At 35.9% G+C, this 18,126-nt stretch overlaps 1 protein-coding gene across 1 annotated transcript in view; it reads left to right on the top strand.

Moving 5' to 3' along the window:
• TSPAN13 (tetraspanin 13) overlaps positions 1-17,713 on the top strand; it is a 34,747-nt gene extending 17,034 nt beyond the window's left edge. The window contains exons 2-6 of the mRNA XM_081079167.1: positions 5,547-5,714; positions 6,352-6,432; positions 7,363-7,476; positions 10,031-10,144; positions 16,579-17,713. Coding sequence (XP_080935293.1) covers positions 5,547-5,714; positions 6,352-6,432; positions 7,363-7,476; positions 10,031-10,144; positions 16,579-16,653 — 552 coding nt within the window. The 3' untranslated portion in view covers positions 16,654-17,713. The remainder of the gene's footprint in view (positions 1-5,546; positions 5,715-6,351; positions 6,433-7,362; positions 7,477-10,030; positions 10,145-16,578) is intronic.
• Positions 17,714-18,126: the final 413 nt, after the last annotated feature.

The following is an 18,126-nucleotide window of genomic DNA, read 5'->3' as shown; positions in this document are numbered from 1 at the left end:
AGTATGAGTTTTGTTTTGGGTTTTGGATAGTTATTTTTTATCAGTTAAGGAAATTTTGCAGGATTTATTCTTATTCTTTTCCTTAATATATAATTTTGGTGAAGGCCTGTCAATTTTTTCTTTTTTAATGTAGCTTTCGACCTTTCTATTACACGTTTCTCTTCTTTCTTCTTTTGGTTTTGCTCTGGTTCTTTTTCAAGTCTTCGTTTTAAAATAAGGTTTTGTTTTTTTATATTGTTTTTATTCCTTCTTTTATCTTTTTGGTTCCTTTAAACAGGTTAATTTTAGTCTCATTCAGTTAGTTTTATTACCTCAAGTGTTTAGGAGTGCTAATCTTTTGCTATGTCTTCTTTTGTATCTCTCTCATGGTAGATTTTTTTTCATGTGTTTTGTGATTTTTGATTGACAAGGAAGTTTTTATTTTTTTCTTTGGGAATGGTGTGAGAGCTGGGATTTGGAAGTGTCCCTCTTGAGTCATTTTGGATTTGCTTCTGTGAGTTTCCTGCCCTAAATGCCATCATTCCCTGTGGTTAGCTTTTATCTGAATTGCTGGCTTAATGATTGCTGTATGCCTGAGTAGTGTACATTTTAAAGTCTAGACATGGTCACGGTAGGCTTGGTGTTCCTCTTTCTTGCAGAATGCTTTTTGAAGAGACTCAAAAATCTTTGCTGTCTTCCTGGATGTTGTGGTGTAATTTTTCGGTAACCCCTTACACTGAAAAACAGCTGTCTGGAAGTCCTAGCTATGCAAGTGTCTTAGTTTCACTTTCCAATTCTGCCTGGTTTAAAACCCAAGTCCTTCCCCTTTAAGGGACTGTTCTGATCCAAGAACCTCTTCCCACCCTCTCCTGGGCCACCACAGCACCAACTGTATGTTTTCAGTTCTGACTTTCAGTTCTTTCTTCCTTTCTGGCCCGTGGGAATTTCCCATGGTTTCCCTGTGCTCATATATTTAAATCAAATGTTACAGTCTTTTTCAATATTTTAAAGTATTTGTGGCAGGAAGGATTCTATGGTAACTCAGTTGCCCATGTTCCCAAACCCCTCTCTGGTTGGCTGGATAATGCCCTTTTTCCCACAAAGGTGCACATCCAATCCTTGGAACCCTGAATGTATTTCCTCATATAGCAAAAGGGACTTTGAAGGTGTGATTAAATTAAGCATCTTGAAATGGGGTGACTATTCTGAGTTATCTGGCAGAGACCTATATAATCACAATAGTCCTTATTAGGGGAATACAGGGGTGTTTACACAAGGTTTACACAAAGAGACAGTGCTTTGGGAAGCAGGTTGTAGTCTGAGGTATTTGAAGATGCTACCCGGCTAGCTTTGGAAATGGAGTAGGGGACTTTCGGCCAAGGCATGCAAATAGCTTCTAGAAACTGGAAATGGCAAAGAAATGGATTCTCCACTAGAGCTTCCAAAAGGATTGCAACCTTGTACCATAATTTCAGTCTAGTGAGGCCCATGTTGGACTTCTCACCTCCAGAATTGCAAAATAAGTCTGTGTTATTTTAAGCCACTAAGCTCGTGGTAACTTTTGGTAAAGCAACAATGAGAAACTGATACCCTCTTCAATGTTTTTGGTATTTGTGATGGGGATACACTGAAAACTACCGGGGGTGCAAAAAAAATGTATGTACATGACTCGTATTCATCTTTTGCTATTGGCATATATTGAGTATTACAATTTTAATATACAGTTTTTTCCTTGCTTAAAATGTGTATACATTTTTTTGGCACCCTCTGTATATTAGAGACACAGCAGAGTGACCTAAGGAATACTCTTGACAGAGTATTGACAGAGTATAAAAGGGTGTTTGTTGTCTCTCTCTTCCCCTACATAGAGAAAAACAAAATCAAAGCAGAGATAGTTTTCAATGTTCTAGGTAATGTTTTCAGTGATAGCATAATGCCTAGTCTGAGACCTAGAATTTCTTATAGAAGTGATAAAGTACCCCCTTGTTTTAGTTGTAGCTATTATTTTTGAAAGGGTAAAAGATTCTCATTATTAACAAACCTGCAAGTTGATAGCTGAGCTGAGAACAGTTTCCTCATTTTCCTGAAATTCTGCTGTTGTAAATAAAGGGTTTGGTTTCCTGGGAGGGTGCTGATAGGATACCAGGATTCTTAACTCTAGCTACATGGTAGAGGTTCTACTGGTGGTAAAACATCAGACAGGTTTCTGAAATAGCTGACTTGTTTTCTGACTGTTCAACTCAAATGTATAAATTGCCCTCTATTAGTTTCCTAGAGCTGCTGTGACACATTTCCACAAACATGGTGGCTTAGAAATAAAGTTTATTTTCACAGTTTAGTAGACCAGAAGTCTGAAATCAAGGTGGTGCCATGGTTGCACTCCCTCTGAAAGCCCTGGGGGAGAATCTGTCCCTTGCCTCTTCTGTCTTCTGGTGGCTGCTGGCATTTCTTGTCTTGTGGTCACATCAAGCCCTGCCTCTGTCTTTACATTGCCGTCTCCTCTCTGTGTCTCTCTCTCTCTCTAATCTCTCTCTGTCTCTGTCTTACAAGGGTTCTTGTGATGACATGTAGGGCCCACCCAGTAATCCAGGGTAAGCTCCTCATTTCAAGATCCTTAATTTAGTCACATCTTTTGCCATGTAAGATAATACTTATTCTTTTGCTAAATAAGGCACTGTTAACAGGGAGGTTATTTTTTCAGCCTACTGCCTGCTCAGCCTACTGCCTGTTTCTTTGGTCTTTGGCCCATTCTGTTTATCTGGATTTTTGGATTATTGTTCTGTACTCTGTCTGACTCACTCTTGAGAATATGCGTGATAGAGCAAGTATTTGTCCCATTGTAATTTTTCATTCTTTCCTACACTGACTTTTAGAACAAGAGGCAGCAAACTACAGCCCATGGGCCACATCCATTCCACTGCCTATTTTTGTATATTCTGCCAACTCAGAATGGTTTTACATTTTTAAACTGTTGGGGAAAAAAAAATCAAAGGAAGCATATTTTGTCACACATGAAAATTATATGAATTTACATTTCAGTATCTGTAAATGAAGTGTTATTGGAACACAGTCCTGCTCATTCATTTATGTATTGTCTATTGCTGCTTTCATGTTACAATTGAATAGTTGTGGCAGAGACTATGTGATCCACATAGCCAGGCGTTAAATATCTGGCCCTACACAGAAAGTTTCCGATCTTTATGCTAGTCGGGATGTTTTGTCTCTGGCTTTAGTGTATAGTGGGCACCAACCGTTTGTTTATAAATATTTGACTTGTGATAAGAATTTCATTAATATACTAAGAGTTGGATTCTTTAAAACTATGGGGTTAGAAGAATTTTATGTATCGTATTATTCATGCTTTGCATCCTCTTGGCCCTAACACTCAAAGAAATGTAGAGTAATAGTCCTGCACCTGAATTTAATTGTATTAAGAAATAGACATCATATCCGGGACTTGAAGTTGGCACGTGTGTTGGTTAATTTTATATGTCAACTTTGCTAGGCTATGGTGCACACATGTTTGTTCAAACACTAGGCTAGATGTTGCTATGAAGGTATTTTTTTTACATGTGATTAACATTTACACTTAATTGACTTTCCATAAAGCAAATTATCCTCCACACCGTGGGCCTCATCTACAATATGAAGTATAAAAGCATTAAGAATAAAGACTGAGGGTTCCTAAGGAAGAAGGACTTCTGTCTCAAGACTGCGTCACAGAAATCCGACCTGAATTTCCAACCTGCTACCCTGCCCTACAAACTTCGGACTTGCTAGTCCCCACAATTACATGAGCCAATTACTTAAAAATAACGCCCCGCCCCCTCCTCTAAATAGAGATCCTATTCTGTTTCTCGGAAGAACCCTGGCTGATAAATAGCAAGTCAATCTGATGTGTTGGAGTGTGGACCATCTTCAGTGTTTGGTAGCTCCATGCTGAGCGTAGCCCTCTATCCTCACCGAGGTGAGGCCTGCCCTGCATCATCGTGCTTCTTTCATCACACCTCCTTCAGGGTACTGACTTTTACACCTCATGAAAGGACATGTGTTATATTTGGATACCACAGAGTCAGAAATAAGCTCACTTGGGATGAGGCAGAGGACTTTTTCTCAATCTAACAGTGTCTGAAGTTGTGAGAAGGTTGTGAGTGAGATGATAAAAACGACACAGAAGCAAATGGACCTGCTGATAAGAAGCAGTTGAGAAAATGAGAGGGACTGTGCAAATTTCGTGGTGGCAACACTTGTGAGAATTTTTTCCCTTTCCCTTCATTAGGCTTTGAAGTGATGCTCAAAAAGTATATTTTATATATTTTGATTCCTCCCAACAGGGTATTATACAGTCATCTTGTTCCAGAAAATGATTGACTCACCATTGAATTGAAGATACTGTCTCCTTCCTGTTCCCCCACCTCTCTGTCTCCCACATACCTGTTTAAGTTATATCTTCTATCAGTTAATGATTATCTTTATATGGCGTGCTATTTATTTGTGTTATTTTAAAGAATAATTGTAACTTTGATTTTTACAGGTAACGATCAATTTTTGAGGCATGTGTTCTCCCTCTTCACTTGTTTTTTTTCTTTTTTATGCGTATATAAATAGAATTATTGGAATGTAAAGTAATTGCTTCTTGCTCAGAATACCATTTTACTCTAAATAGCTAAAATCTCTTACACTCTTTTCATCCAAAGGTTTCAGTGGTCTCTCTATATATTTGACCGTTCAGCAACACAGGGGTTAGAGGTGCTGACCCCCTATGCTGTCAAAAATCTGCATATACCTTTTGACACCCCCCAAATTAATAGCCTACTGTTGGCCAGAAAGAAGCCTTACCAACAACATAAATAGTTGATTAACACATATTTTATGTTATATGTATTATATACTGTATTCGTATAGTAAAGTAAGCTAGAGAAAAAGAAAATATTAAGAAAATAATAAGAAAGAGAAAATACATTTATAATACTGTAAGTATTTATTGAAAAAAAATCCACATATTAATGGACCCCCACAGTTCAAACCTGTGATTTTGAAGGGTCAACTGTATATGAATTCTAATAGAATAGATAATGACACGTAAAGCAATTCATTTCAGCAACAGCCCGGTGAGAAATTTTTGACTGTTCCCAATGGCCAACTTTTTTGATAGGTTCTGGGGAGATAGCTGAAAAGACGGGGTCCTTATGCTCAAGTTGGACAGAGAAGGGGAAGATTGATTTAGTTTATTGGGGACCTGGAAAGCATAACAGAGAAGATTATAGCCCAACTGGATTTTGAAGGAAAGATTAGTGATTTCCATGTGAAGAAATTCAGTAAGTTGGACTGAGATGTACGAGTATTGGCATCTAGAAATTTTATATATGCTATTAAAGCATGACCAAGGATTAATATAGTCTGTTAAAACCATACTATCTACTGAGATCTTGTGTGTACTCTAGTATTGAGTATTAACAATCATTTGTGAGATACTGTGTGGATCCCTGAAAAAATGTTCTTGATATTATTGTTCCAAATTGACGCTTTCCCCCCTCTCTCTCTTCCCTTTTTGGTTGTTTTTACAGTTGGTTAGTTTGTTGCTAATTGGAATTGCCGCATGGGGCATTGGCTTCGGGCTCATTTCCAGTCTCCGAGTGGTCGGTGTGGTCATTGCAGTGGGCATCTTCTTGTTCCTGATTGCCTTAGTGGGACTGATTGGAGCGGTGAAACACCATCAGGTGTTGCTTTTTTTTGTATCCTTTTTAAAAAAGGGTTGTTTATCCCCATTGGGTTTGTTCTTACCTTTATTGATTACTTTTTAATAACTACAACGAATTTTAAATTATCTTTAGGAAATTGTGAGACAAACTCCTGGCGAGCACTGTGTGTATTTGTTCAACCAACATTAGGAACAGTTGTTATATGTGGACGTGTTCCCACCCTTGCTTTTCACATCATGAAGAATGTATTTTGCAAGTTCAGTACAGTCCTATTTATTTAGTATTGCAAATTCAGAGTTACGTTGAACTGATTCGGTGACCTCTCAGTCCTTTCCAACACGTTCAGATTTGGTTGAGAATTTCACAGTGATCTATATGTTTATCTGTACTTATTTCTTATTTTATATATGTAAGAATTTTTATTTTAATCGAAATGAAATTCTAATAGATCAGCTTTTAGGTGAAATTATTATTTTCAGTATTTTTCTATATGAACTTACAGCTACAGTGTATTGTCAACATAATAATTATGTGTCTTTTTGAATATTCTCTAAGTGCCATTAGTTCTATTTTCAGGATGAATTCCTTCTAGTGAATTCTAAAGTTGTCAGTACCTCTGTTTTATGTTATTTCAAGAGTATCAAGAGATAACCTTAACTTGAATTCTCAGTACATGATCATTCTCTTACTTGTATTTATTGTTCAGTTTTCTGTATCATGTGCTTGTTTAGCCCTGAACCAGGAGCAACAGGTAAGCAAATACTTTTTCCTTCTACTTTATTATGCCACACTGTATGTGTGGGAAAAAAGGGGGGAGCAAGGAAGGGGATATAAAATAACTTTTTTTGTGAGCAGAATGCCATTTCACAGTACCTACCGTGTTTCCCTGAAAAATAAGATTCAGCCGGGCAATTAATTCTAATGTATTTTTTGGAGCAAACATTAATATAAGACCCGGGTCTTATATAAGACCCAGTCTTTTATTATAGTAAAATAAGGCCGGGTCTTATAGTAAAATAAGACCCGATATTATGTTATGTTATGTTATATTCACAGTCTTATAATAAAATAAGACCGGGTCTTATATTAATTTTTGCTCCAAAAGACGCATTAGAGCTGATTGTCTGGCTAGGCCTTATTTTCAGGGAAACATGGTAGCTGAAAAATCTTTTGTTTCTGATTGCATTAGGGGGCCTGATTAGAGCCCTGAAACTTGCTATGTTATTGCATCTTTTAAGTAGGATTTTGCCTTCACTGGGTAAAAATGCTACTGCGAACAGATGTTCACCCAGTCTTTTCCTCACCATTATGGAGTGAAACATTTGCTCCAGAATATTGCAGTTCCATTCGAGCAAAATTACCCTTTTCAAACTCAAATTTGTAGAAGAATATGGGTCTCAATTTTGGGGCAATGGAAAATGTTTCTTGTTACACACTAAGGAGTATTCTTTTCAACCCAGTGCTGCTTTTAAATTGCATATAAAATTTAAGACTTTTCATTCTTGGATAGAAATAGTGCCTTAATTTTGGTTACAGAGTGACATATAACCCTTCAATCAGTTTTAATGGTCTTATAAAAAGTATTTATTTTAGGTACACTCAGTATTAAAAGTTGCAGGCCGTAGATTTATACATTTTGTGCAGGGATGACACATTTTCATATATATATTAAATTTTCTAGGGTCAGCTTCTGGAAGTTGGTTGGAACAATACAGCAAGTGCCCGGAATGACATCCAGAGAAATCTAAACTGCTGTGGGTTCCGAAGTTTTAATCCAAATGACACCTGTCTGGCTGTAAGTACAAAGTATAAAATCTTCTTTGGAGATGTATCACATTAGATGAATAATGATGAACATGGAAGAAATGGACTTTCTGTTATTGAATTGTATTTCTTAAATGTTTTACATACACCTAAATTATATTCCATGTACACTATTGTATCATTTGTCCTTAAATATCCACTTCTGAGAGTACTGCTTATCCAGGGTCCTGCCAGACACAGATGCTTTTGGTTCTTTGTCCCTAATGCCTTCCCACTTAGCTTCTTCTATAAGGTCGGTGCAAACGTAATTGCGGTTTTTCCAATTATTTTTAACCTTTTAAACCTCAATTACTATTGTACCAACCTAAGAGAACAAATTGTGAAAGAGAAATAACAGCAGATCAGCCTTAGAGATTCAGAAGAGGTGTCTAAATATTTTTGTTTTGAGGCATATCAGGGAGGAGAGTGGTCTATACTAAATTGGTCTTTTTAACTAGCTAAAGTCCCTATGGTGGAGGACTTATGGAACTAACATCGTACCTCTCTCCCTTCTTTCCCATCACAACTCTTGCTCTTTCGCTCTGGGAGCGGAGTTAGTGATGGACCAGTTAGAGCCATTCTTTTGTCCCAGGCCAGACCCCTGACCTCCAGGTTCCAAACCAATCCTTTGTGAGGATGGACTTGGAGCTTGGCTCTCCTAGAAAGTTCAGATGTGTTTATATTTTGGGGAAACTCCTATTACCACCTCTCTGAGACTTGAGTTGGATAACTCCTCAGTGAGGCCTGTATTTTTTGTTTGTTTGTTTGTTTGTTTTTTTGGTGTTATTAGTTTTCTATTGCTATGCAACACATGATCACAAATTTAGTGGCTTAAAACAACACCCGTTTATTATCTCAGTTTCCATGGGTATGGCTTAGCTGGGTCCTCTGCTCAGTATCTCACCAGGATGAAATCAAGCTGTTGGCTTGAGCTGCAATCTCATCTGAGGCTTGAGGTCCTCTACCAAGCTCCATGGTTGCTGGCAGAATTCAGCCCCTGGTGGTTGTGGAACTGAAATCTTGTTTTCTTGCCGGGTGTCTCTCAGCTTATAGAGGCTACTCTCAGGTCCTAACAATTCTGCCATCTCACAACATGGCAGCCTCAAAGTCTTAGCAACACCACATAAACATGGGAGTGACCATCCATAGTATTTAAAACTCCCATCTATACTCAAGGAGGTGATTATTCAGAGTGTGGACACTGGGGGTGGGAATCTTGAGAGCCGCCTTAGAATTTGGGACACTACTAAAGAACCAAAGCACCAAAATGGATATAATATTCCAGACACTAATTTTTATTTCTTTGTTTTGTTTTTCAGGCAGCATAGACTTTATTTTACTTATTTATTTTTTCACTTTTATTTATTTATTTTTAGTTTTTCATTTTTTTTATTAGTTTCAGGTGCACAAAACCATGTAATAGTTAAACATGTATCATTTATATCCCTTGCACAGTGACAACCCCCCTCCCCCCATTCACTACCCCTCTGACATCGCACACAGCCATTATATTTCCATTGTCTCTATTCCTAATGCTGTACTCCACCTCTTGTAACTATATATATATAATTATAGTTGACATTCATTATTGTTCAGCTTCAGCTGCAGTACAGTGCAATGATCAGACATGTACATCATCCCTGAGGTGGTCTCCCTAACGAGACAAGTGTCCATCGGATACCCTACAAAATCTTTACAAAATTATTGATTACATTTCCCAAATTGACTTTCATATCCCTGTGGCAATCTTGTGGTTACTGACTGTGCTTTCTAATCCCCTCACCTTCCTCATCCCCACCTCCCCCATCTAGCAACCCTCAGTTTTTCCTTTGTGTCTTTGAGACTGTTTCTGATTAGTTCATTTACTTATTCTCTTCTTTAGATTCCACATATAAGTGAGATCATATGGTATTTGTCTTTCTCTGTCAGATTTATTTCACTTAACATAATGTTCTCTAGGTCCATCCATGTTGTTGCAAATGGTAAGATTTCTTTCTTCTTTATGGCTGCGTAATACTCCATTGTATAAATGTACCACAGTTTCTTAATCTAGTCATCTACCGATGGGCATTTCGGTTGTTTCCATGTCTTGGCTATTGTGCGTAGTGCTGCAATAAACATAGGAGTGCATACAGAGTTTTGAATTGGAGTTTTGGGTTTCTCCGGGTAGATAACCTAAGAGTGGAATTGCTGGGTCATAAGGTTTTTGAGATACCTCCATACTGTTTTCCATAGTGGCTGCACCAATTTGCAATCCCACCAACAGTGCACAAGCGTTCCCTTTTCTCCACATCCGCACCAGCACTTGCTGTTTGTTGATTTATTGATGATAGCCATTTTGACTGGGGTGAGGTGGTATCTCATTGTGGTTTTTATTTGCATTTCTCTAATGATTAGTGAGGTTGAGCATTTTTCATATGTCTGTTTGTCATCTGTATGTCGTTTTTAGAATAATGTCCAGACACTAATTTTTATGTGGGTGCAGTTTTTATCTGCTTTTTACAAATGTACTTTGAAATAAAATTTCTTGTCTTTCATTGATACAGAGCTGTATGAAAAGCAGCCACCCATGCTCACCGTGTGCTCCAATAATAGGAAAATACGCTGGAGAGGTTTTGAGATTTGTCGGTGGCATTGGTCTCTTCTTCAGTTTTACAGAGGTATGTGCAAATAACTCAAGATCTTTCCTCCTTTCTCATAGGGATTCTTGTGGTACTTGGCAAGAAGGCATAGCGTTTTACCTTAGCACGTCACTTAACTTTTGGAATGTATCAATGGATATTTTCACTGAGAACTAGAATTGTAGTAGCAGGAGCCGTACCTTGAAAGTCCTGGAAATCAGAAGACCTCACAGATCTAGCATTAACTTTATACAGGGTGAGATGTTTGATCATTAACTTGTGTAAAATGTAATGAACAAATGAAATGAGATCAGACTGGGGTATCTCTAGGGTCTCTCCTGTTTCTTGACCTATATGATAAATTATCATTTTAAATTTAATTTTGGAATAACTAGGACATTAACGTTGTTAAATATATATGTTAATATATAATACATATACATAAAGGTACACTTTGAAAAATTTTCCTTCAACCCATCCTTTATTCCCCTTTGTTACTAGCCTTCTAAAACCTGCAGGTAACCACTGCTATTAATTTCTTATCTATATGACATATTTATACTGTATTAGTATATTGTATTACTTAATACATTCATATATAATGTATGTGTTGTAAGCAAAACCACAAAAAAGATTTTGATAATTTTTGAGGAATGCTAATTTCTTCCTCAGTGTCTTTATTAAGCTCTTAATAACCATGGACATTTTTTGATGCATTTGAGTTGGCAATATGTATCAAAATTAAAAAATTTTTCTTTAACTTATAAATTCTACTAGCAGTGCTTTATTTCATGGAAATACTCATATAACTATAAGATGAATACAAGAATGTTTATTGTTCATAACAGCAAACCTTTGGGCTAACTTGTGTTTTTCAATAATGAGCTAATTAAATTTGAGTATATTAGACAGGAGCAAATAGTTAAGGAATACAGTGTCTGGCATGGAAACCTATTTCCACTGCTTCTTCATTGTGTGACCTTGGGGCAAGTTACTTAACCTTTCTCTGCTCTGTTTCCTCATTAAAAAGCAGATGTAATAATGGAAAGCCCCCATTTCATGATGATTACAGGAGTCAGTATATGTAAAACTTGTAATACTTAGAATAGTACCTAGTACATGGCAAGGGCTGTGTGAGTGTTAGCTGTCATTTTGTAGCCATTAGTAAATTATTGATGTATAAGTCACCATGTTACACCTCATTAAGAAAAAATAATGGGACCTCAATGGTTGTCATGGTAGTCACACTCCTGCTTTAAGCAGATAATAGAATAGCATGTATAGAATAATGCTATTAAAAATAATCACAGAAATCCTAAGTGTTTTGTATGATTGACGTTTAGTGTGTTAATTTAATCTCTTGGACATTTAATTTTTCCTTCAATATGTCACTATAATAAATAATGGTTAACTTCTTCCTATGTAATTTTAAAATCTGTAGTCTCAAGTGTTTTTTTTCTTCCTTAGATTACATCTCTAGAAGTAAAACATGACATATTCAGTATGGACATTTTAAAAGAATTTAATAAATATTGCTAAGTTGCCTTTTGGGGAGATTCTATCAAATTTTGATTTAACCACTAATTCTAGATATTTCTATTTTAAAAAATATTTGCCAGTTTGATTGGTAAAAACAGTATTACCGTGTATTGTAAGACCCAGTATTATATTGTATTATATTATATTATACCCCGTCTTATATAAGACCCGGTCTTATTTTATAGTAAAATGAGACCGGATCTTATATTAATTTTTGCTCCAAAAGACACATTAGAGTTGATTGTCCGGCTAGGTCTTATTTTCGGGGAAACACAGTACAATCCTCTTTGTTCTTTTGAAAATGTGACTAATGAGTCTGACAATGTAGTTATATGTATTTTGGCCATTTGCATTTCTTCTTTTGTCTTTTTTGTAAGATTTTTACTAAAAGATAGCTAATGTACAATATTATATTAGTTTCAGGTGCACATCATAGTTATTCAGTAGTGCACACCTAGCACCATACAGAGTTACTACCACACTATTGATTATATTCCCTATGCTAATGCCCACTTTTGTCTTGATCGAGGTCCTGTGGATTGCCTGTAAGAAACTCAAAATAGCATATGCACAAAAGGGGAATTTTGTATCAGAATCCCAAAGTGGGGCTCAGGTCCCAGGTGTGTGAGAAGTACGCACGAAGTTGGCGTTCCTGAGAGGGTGATCTTAGAAACCCAGGTGCATAAGAAGGGTGCACGCTCCCCTTTTATTTCCTTCTTTTCCTCCCTTTCTTCCTCTTCCTCCTCACTTTACTTGGTTTCTTTGTTTCGCTTTTACTTTCTTTGGCATTCATTTAACTTTTTAATGACATTTAAATAAAATGTGTAGACGGTTTCAGTTGTCATGTAATTAAATTTGTTGCAGTTTTTGTTTTCTCTCTATGGTTTTGATTTTGATTTTTATACTTAGAAAGACCTTCCTCATTTTGATTATATGTGTTCAGAAATGATTAAAAGAGACAATTCAGATGATACCAACTTTCACACTTCATGAAGTGGGAAGTCTCCTTTCAGAGAACTGCAGAATGGGGCAGAGGGTTAAAAAGCATTTATAGGATAAGTAATAAAGAACAAGGAAGAGAAAAATAGAAAATATCTTATTGGCTGGGGCCACGTAGTCAACCTTGTTTGGGATGAGAAAGCCCAAAGTCGGCTTAGTGTTTGGGGACTGGCTGACTGAATATACTTTTTGTGGTCAGGTGGAACATTTGTAGGGACATAAAAGCTATGTAAGTTTTGGTTTGCTGATGTGGCACCCTGGACAGGAGCAGCTCCATCTTAGGCTTAGAAATTTATATAGATAGAGATATTTTCAATTTTATTGAGGCATAATTGGCACATGAAATTGTAAGATATTTAAGGTGTACATCATTTGATTTGATATATGTATACATGGTGATAGTTAATTACTACCTATTTGCCATTATTATTTTTTGGGGAGAACATTTAAGTTATACTCTTTTAGTAAGTTTCCATTATACAATGAGGTATTATTAACTATAGTCACCATGTTATACATTAGATCCTCTCATTTTGATTGTGTGTGTGTAACATATACATATAATGTGTGTATTGCATTTGTGTATGTAATGTATACCTAATGTAACATGAATAATATAGGGTACATTATATATACATATACATGTGTGTATGTTATATATCTTATTCTAATTCAGTTATTTTTCCCCCCCTCACAAAAAAATCTACACTTGGCTCTTATTAACAAAGTGGAGATAAAGACCAAGCTTAATGTTCACTTTTTAAAAAGAAGTTTTCCCTTATATCCCTTCCTAGCATGAGCATTTTTTTCGTTTTACTTTTTCTTGGGAAAGAGCTGTCTTGTGGGTTGATTTTTGACATTGATTCAAGGAAAGGCTTATATAGCTTGAAAACAATTCTGTGCATTCTTCCTTTCTTTCCTTTAAAAAAACCCAAACATGAATTTTTGTCATGAGCACTTCAAAATATAGATAGAGGAAAACTGGAATGAGGGATCTCCATACACTCCATTAGCTAGAGTTTTGCCACATGGTTTCTTTTTTTTTATATCTGGAAATTATTTTGAGAATTTTGTTTTGTTTTGTTTTGAGCAGCTCCAGTATTTCTCACCAGATCACACTGCCTTCAGTTATGACTTTTATTTTATTTTTTTAAGGGCAGTTACAGGTTCATAGCAAAATTGAGGGAAAGGTACTGAGGTTTCCCCTATATCCCTTACTCTACACATGCATAGCCTCCCCCATTATCACCGTCACTCCCCAGTGTTGCATTTGTTACAGTTGATGAACCCACATTGACACATCATTCTCACCCAAAGTGCATAGTTTATATTAGGCTTCACCCTTGATACACATTCTATGGGTTTGCACAAATGTATAGGACATTTACCCATCACTGTAATATACAGAGTATTTTCACTGCCCTAAAAATCCTCTGTGTTCAAACTATACATCTCTCCCCCTGCTTTTTTTTTAATACCAATTCTTTAAGCATATAAAGTCATGAATCTTAGATATCTAACGTGTTTTTTCAAGGAATCCTGTTCTATATTTTATATACCATGTTCTTTTGAAACCTAGCTAGAGATTTTCATAATAATTTATCTAATCTGATATTTTCTGGATAATGAATATTTTATAGGCTCTCTCACTTTAAAATTTTTTATTTTATTCAGTATTTCAGAGAATCACTGATTCTTGGAGTCTGAAAGGATGAGGCTAACTGGCTGATGATTTCTTACCATAGGTGAAACAGAGATTTGATTTGAACTGTTAATACCTGAAAATAAATTTAAACTATCAAAGTAACATTGATTTTTGAATCTGACAAAAGTTATGACAATTAGTACATGTTCTTTGTAGAAATTTTAGAAAATACAGAAAGTTATTAAAATGTAAGATTAAATGTATCTACTAACTAAAATGACCTATTCAGAAATAGTCAACGTTTATATTTTGGCATATTTCTTCTGCCTTTCTATATTTAATAGCACGAATACAGACTTATTACATACTTTACATGTACAGAGGGTGCCAAAAATTTATACACATTTTAAGAAAGGAAAAAACTGAATTAAAATTGTAATACTCAATATATGCCAATTAACAAAAGATGAATACAAGTCATGTGAATGCATATTTTTGGCATCTCCAATACATTTCTAGATGTCAACTATACTTTGGTGACTTACTGTATATGGGATGTGAATTCTAGAATCAGCAGAGTTCATGATCAGGGCTAGTCAAAGTTACTCTTGACAAATTTTAAATTATGAGCACCTTTGTAAGCTTAAAATCCAATAATTGTCTAATTTTGATCTTTTTGCATTTTGGGTGTGGCCTCCCTTCCGTGCTGTCCCTGGGAACGAGGGAGGAGAGTGGGGCAAAGGAAGGGATTGTCCTGTTTTGTCACTTACAGCTGAATTGGAGGAAAGAAATTTTCTGGTAAAATATGGTTCCAGGTTGTAAGTATTTAATTGACTCAATTGCTTTTTTTCCCCTTAAGGACCATAACTTACAGCATCAGCACACCCAGGGGTGATAATTCAAATATTGAACAATCTCAAAAATTCTAACCAGAAGCTCCTAGGGTGCCAGCATTTCCAAGGCAGGGTCAAGGACATGATGCTTGGGCAGGTTGTGGGGTGTCAGAGAAGTAGCTGTTGGACAACAGGCAGGTGTTGTAACAACCAGCATAGCTGAAACGGTAGGTGAAATATTACCCTGAGAATGGCCAGTGACACGTCAGCATCTCATGTAAAACCACACATGTGATTAAGAGCATGGACTCCAGGTTTAAACCCAGTTCTACCGCTCATGACCTGTGTGACTATTTATTACCCAGTTATTTAACCTCGCTATGCCTCAGCTCCATCACTGATAAAATGAGGGGAATGTAGGGCTGTTGGGAGGATTGTATGAATTTCTAAAGTGTATAGAACAGAGTCTGTCCCAAAATACTCTTTGTGTATTTAAGTAAATTGCTTTTTATCCCTGTCGTACAGACTCCAAACCAGACTTTCCACTTCCTTAAATTAGGCTTATTTTTCCTTGATTCAGTTCCCAAACCATAGTTCCATAAGCCCTTAGGTGTTTTTAACTATAAACAATGCCAGTCTTGAATTATACAGTAACTCAGCAATTATTATTGTGGTAAATGGAGAAAATTTATAAATCTCTAGAAGTAGTTTAAGGGGCTAACGAGTAGGTAGTTATAAACTAAATAAACAAAATTTAGATTATAAGTTGGCATAGAACTAAAATGGGAAATGTAATTTGGAATTCATTTTGTTCCATTAAAATTGTGTCCTTTTCAGAGGGTTTTCATTATTTTTAAATAAGTCAACTTTGAGGTAACAGGAACATAATGGACCCATTTCTTAGTTTAAATGATAAGTTATATTGGTTAACTCTTTAGTGAACCTAGTGTGGGACATAGCGCAATAACAACTTATTTTCTAAAATTGTAGCCCCCACACCCCCCTTGGAGAGGCTGCCTGCTGTCCTTGGCTCATGGCCCCTTCCTCCATCTTCAAAGCCAGCAGTGCAGCATCTTTTTCCCTGACTCTGCTTCCCGCTGCTTCTGTCATCACAGCACTTTTTCTCTGTATCTCTGATTTTGTCCTTCTGCCTCCCTGTCAAGATCAATCACATCTGTAAAGTTCCCTGTTATCATGCAAGGTGTTGACATATCTTCAGGGTCTGGGCATTATGACCTGGACATCCTTGGAGAGCCATTATTCAGCCTATCACAGTGTTCATATTAATATTTCTTTGGGCCTCTTTTTTGGGTTATTGACTACGTTTGAAAAAGAAGAAATCTTTTCCTCGTTGAACAAATAATGCAAAATGCTTCAGAGGTTCCAGATTATTGTAAACCGAATAAATATATGATGGTGACTTTTTCTTTCTTCCCCTTTCTTTTTTTCCATTTCAGATCCTGGGCGTTTGGCTGACCTACAGATACAGAAACCAGAAAGATCCTCGTGCTAATCCTAGTGCATTCCTTTGATGAGATAACAAGGAAATGTTTTTCATAGTCTGGTGGTGTTCACAGTTAACTTGAAGTTATGCTAATTTGCTTGTTTAAGGAACCAGCGTCTGGAAAATTACATGATTGACAGTGGAGTTATATATTTTTACTCTTACGTTTCTCTATTATTTTTCCCCGTTGCTGAAAAAAAAAAAAAAAAGGAAACTTGTGGTCTCCTCTGAACCTCAGTTGTCCCTGTAATCTACTGTATTCTCAGTGTCTAGTACTATCCTCTGTGGCCTTTCTTAGCATTTTAACTGCAGAACAACTTTGTATGGCACTATGCTGTCGATCTTATTGTGAATCTAAGTATACATCTCACTGGAATAATTAATTGTATGTAGCACTGTGCTGTGTAGATTACTTTCCTACAGGGAAAAAAAGAATTCAAGTTTATTAAAGCCAGTAAGTATAAGATTCTATTAATATTGTGTTAAGTTCAGAATGGGAAATCTAAATTCCCTTTTTATTTTATTTTATTTTATTTTTTGTCTTTTGAGGAGGTATGTATTGTGGTGAAAATTGTTAACATAAAAGTTATAATTTAGTTCCAGTAGTCTTTTATTACACTAATGTATTCTAGAAATAGCTATGTCTTTAGGAAAGTGTGGTTTAGTTTTTGATTTTCATAGGTAAGTGCAAAGGAAATGGTCTCATGAATCTTCTCATGTGTCACATGGGCCTTCAGCCTTCAAAATGGAATGAGTTTGAGAAATTCAGAAAGTGTATCTATATAATGTTGATATTTTATAATAATTTGAAATCCAAGACTGCATTTTTAAACAGGCTACTATTATTGCATTGGCCCACGTAGCAAAAAGATATTTGATTATCTTACAAATTGTCAAATACCTTTTTCATGAAATTTCTCAGTATTGTAACAGCAAATTGTCAAATACAAGCATATTTGAATGTGAATTCCCATCATTTGAAATTGAAATAGTATTGTGGTCTTGTATATTATGTTAAAAAATTAAAGGATGGAAACCTTTCTTCATGTATGAGTATTTGAATTAAAAAAAACTAATGGGAGAGTTGATACATGAATTAAGTTGACTTTGTTTTTTTTTTTTTTTTTTTTAATTTGGGTTCTCTTTGAACCAAAGCTGAGTATTGATATTTTAGTGTATAATCCACCCATGGAAATGAATTTCCAACACTAATGTCTACTGATAGTCATCCCAAAATCCTTTCTTAAAGTGTTTTAGTTTAATATTTTCTCCATAGTGAGAATTGTTTTTAAAAGAGAAGTTATTCATATTTATTTGGGGAAAAATAGGTAAGTTCTTCCTGTTACCGAAAATCCCTAATTTCTTGTCTTGAATTCTATGTAGTATATATGGTATTTTATTGGTAATTTTCTTGATGGGTTTTAGACCAAGAAAGATGGTAAGTGATTGATCTATAGAATTTTAGAGTTTTGTGTGTGTGTGTGTGTGTGTGTGTGTGTGT

This window comes from Rhinolophus hipposideros (genome assembly GCF_964194185.1).
Source record: "Rhinolophus hipposideros genome assembly, chromosome: 18".
Classification (NCBI taxonomy): Eukaryota; Metazoa; Chordata; class Mammalia; order Chiroptera; family Rhinolophidae; genus Rhinolophus; species Rhinolophus hipposideros.
Note: the sequence above shows the minus strand (reverse complement) of the source record. Positions and strands in the feature narration are given on the sequence as shown.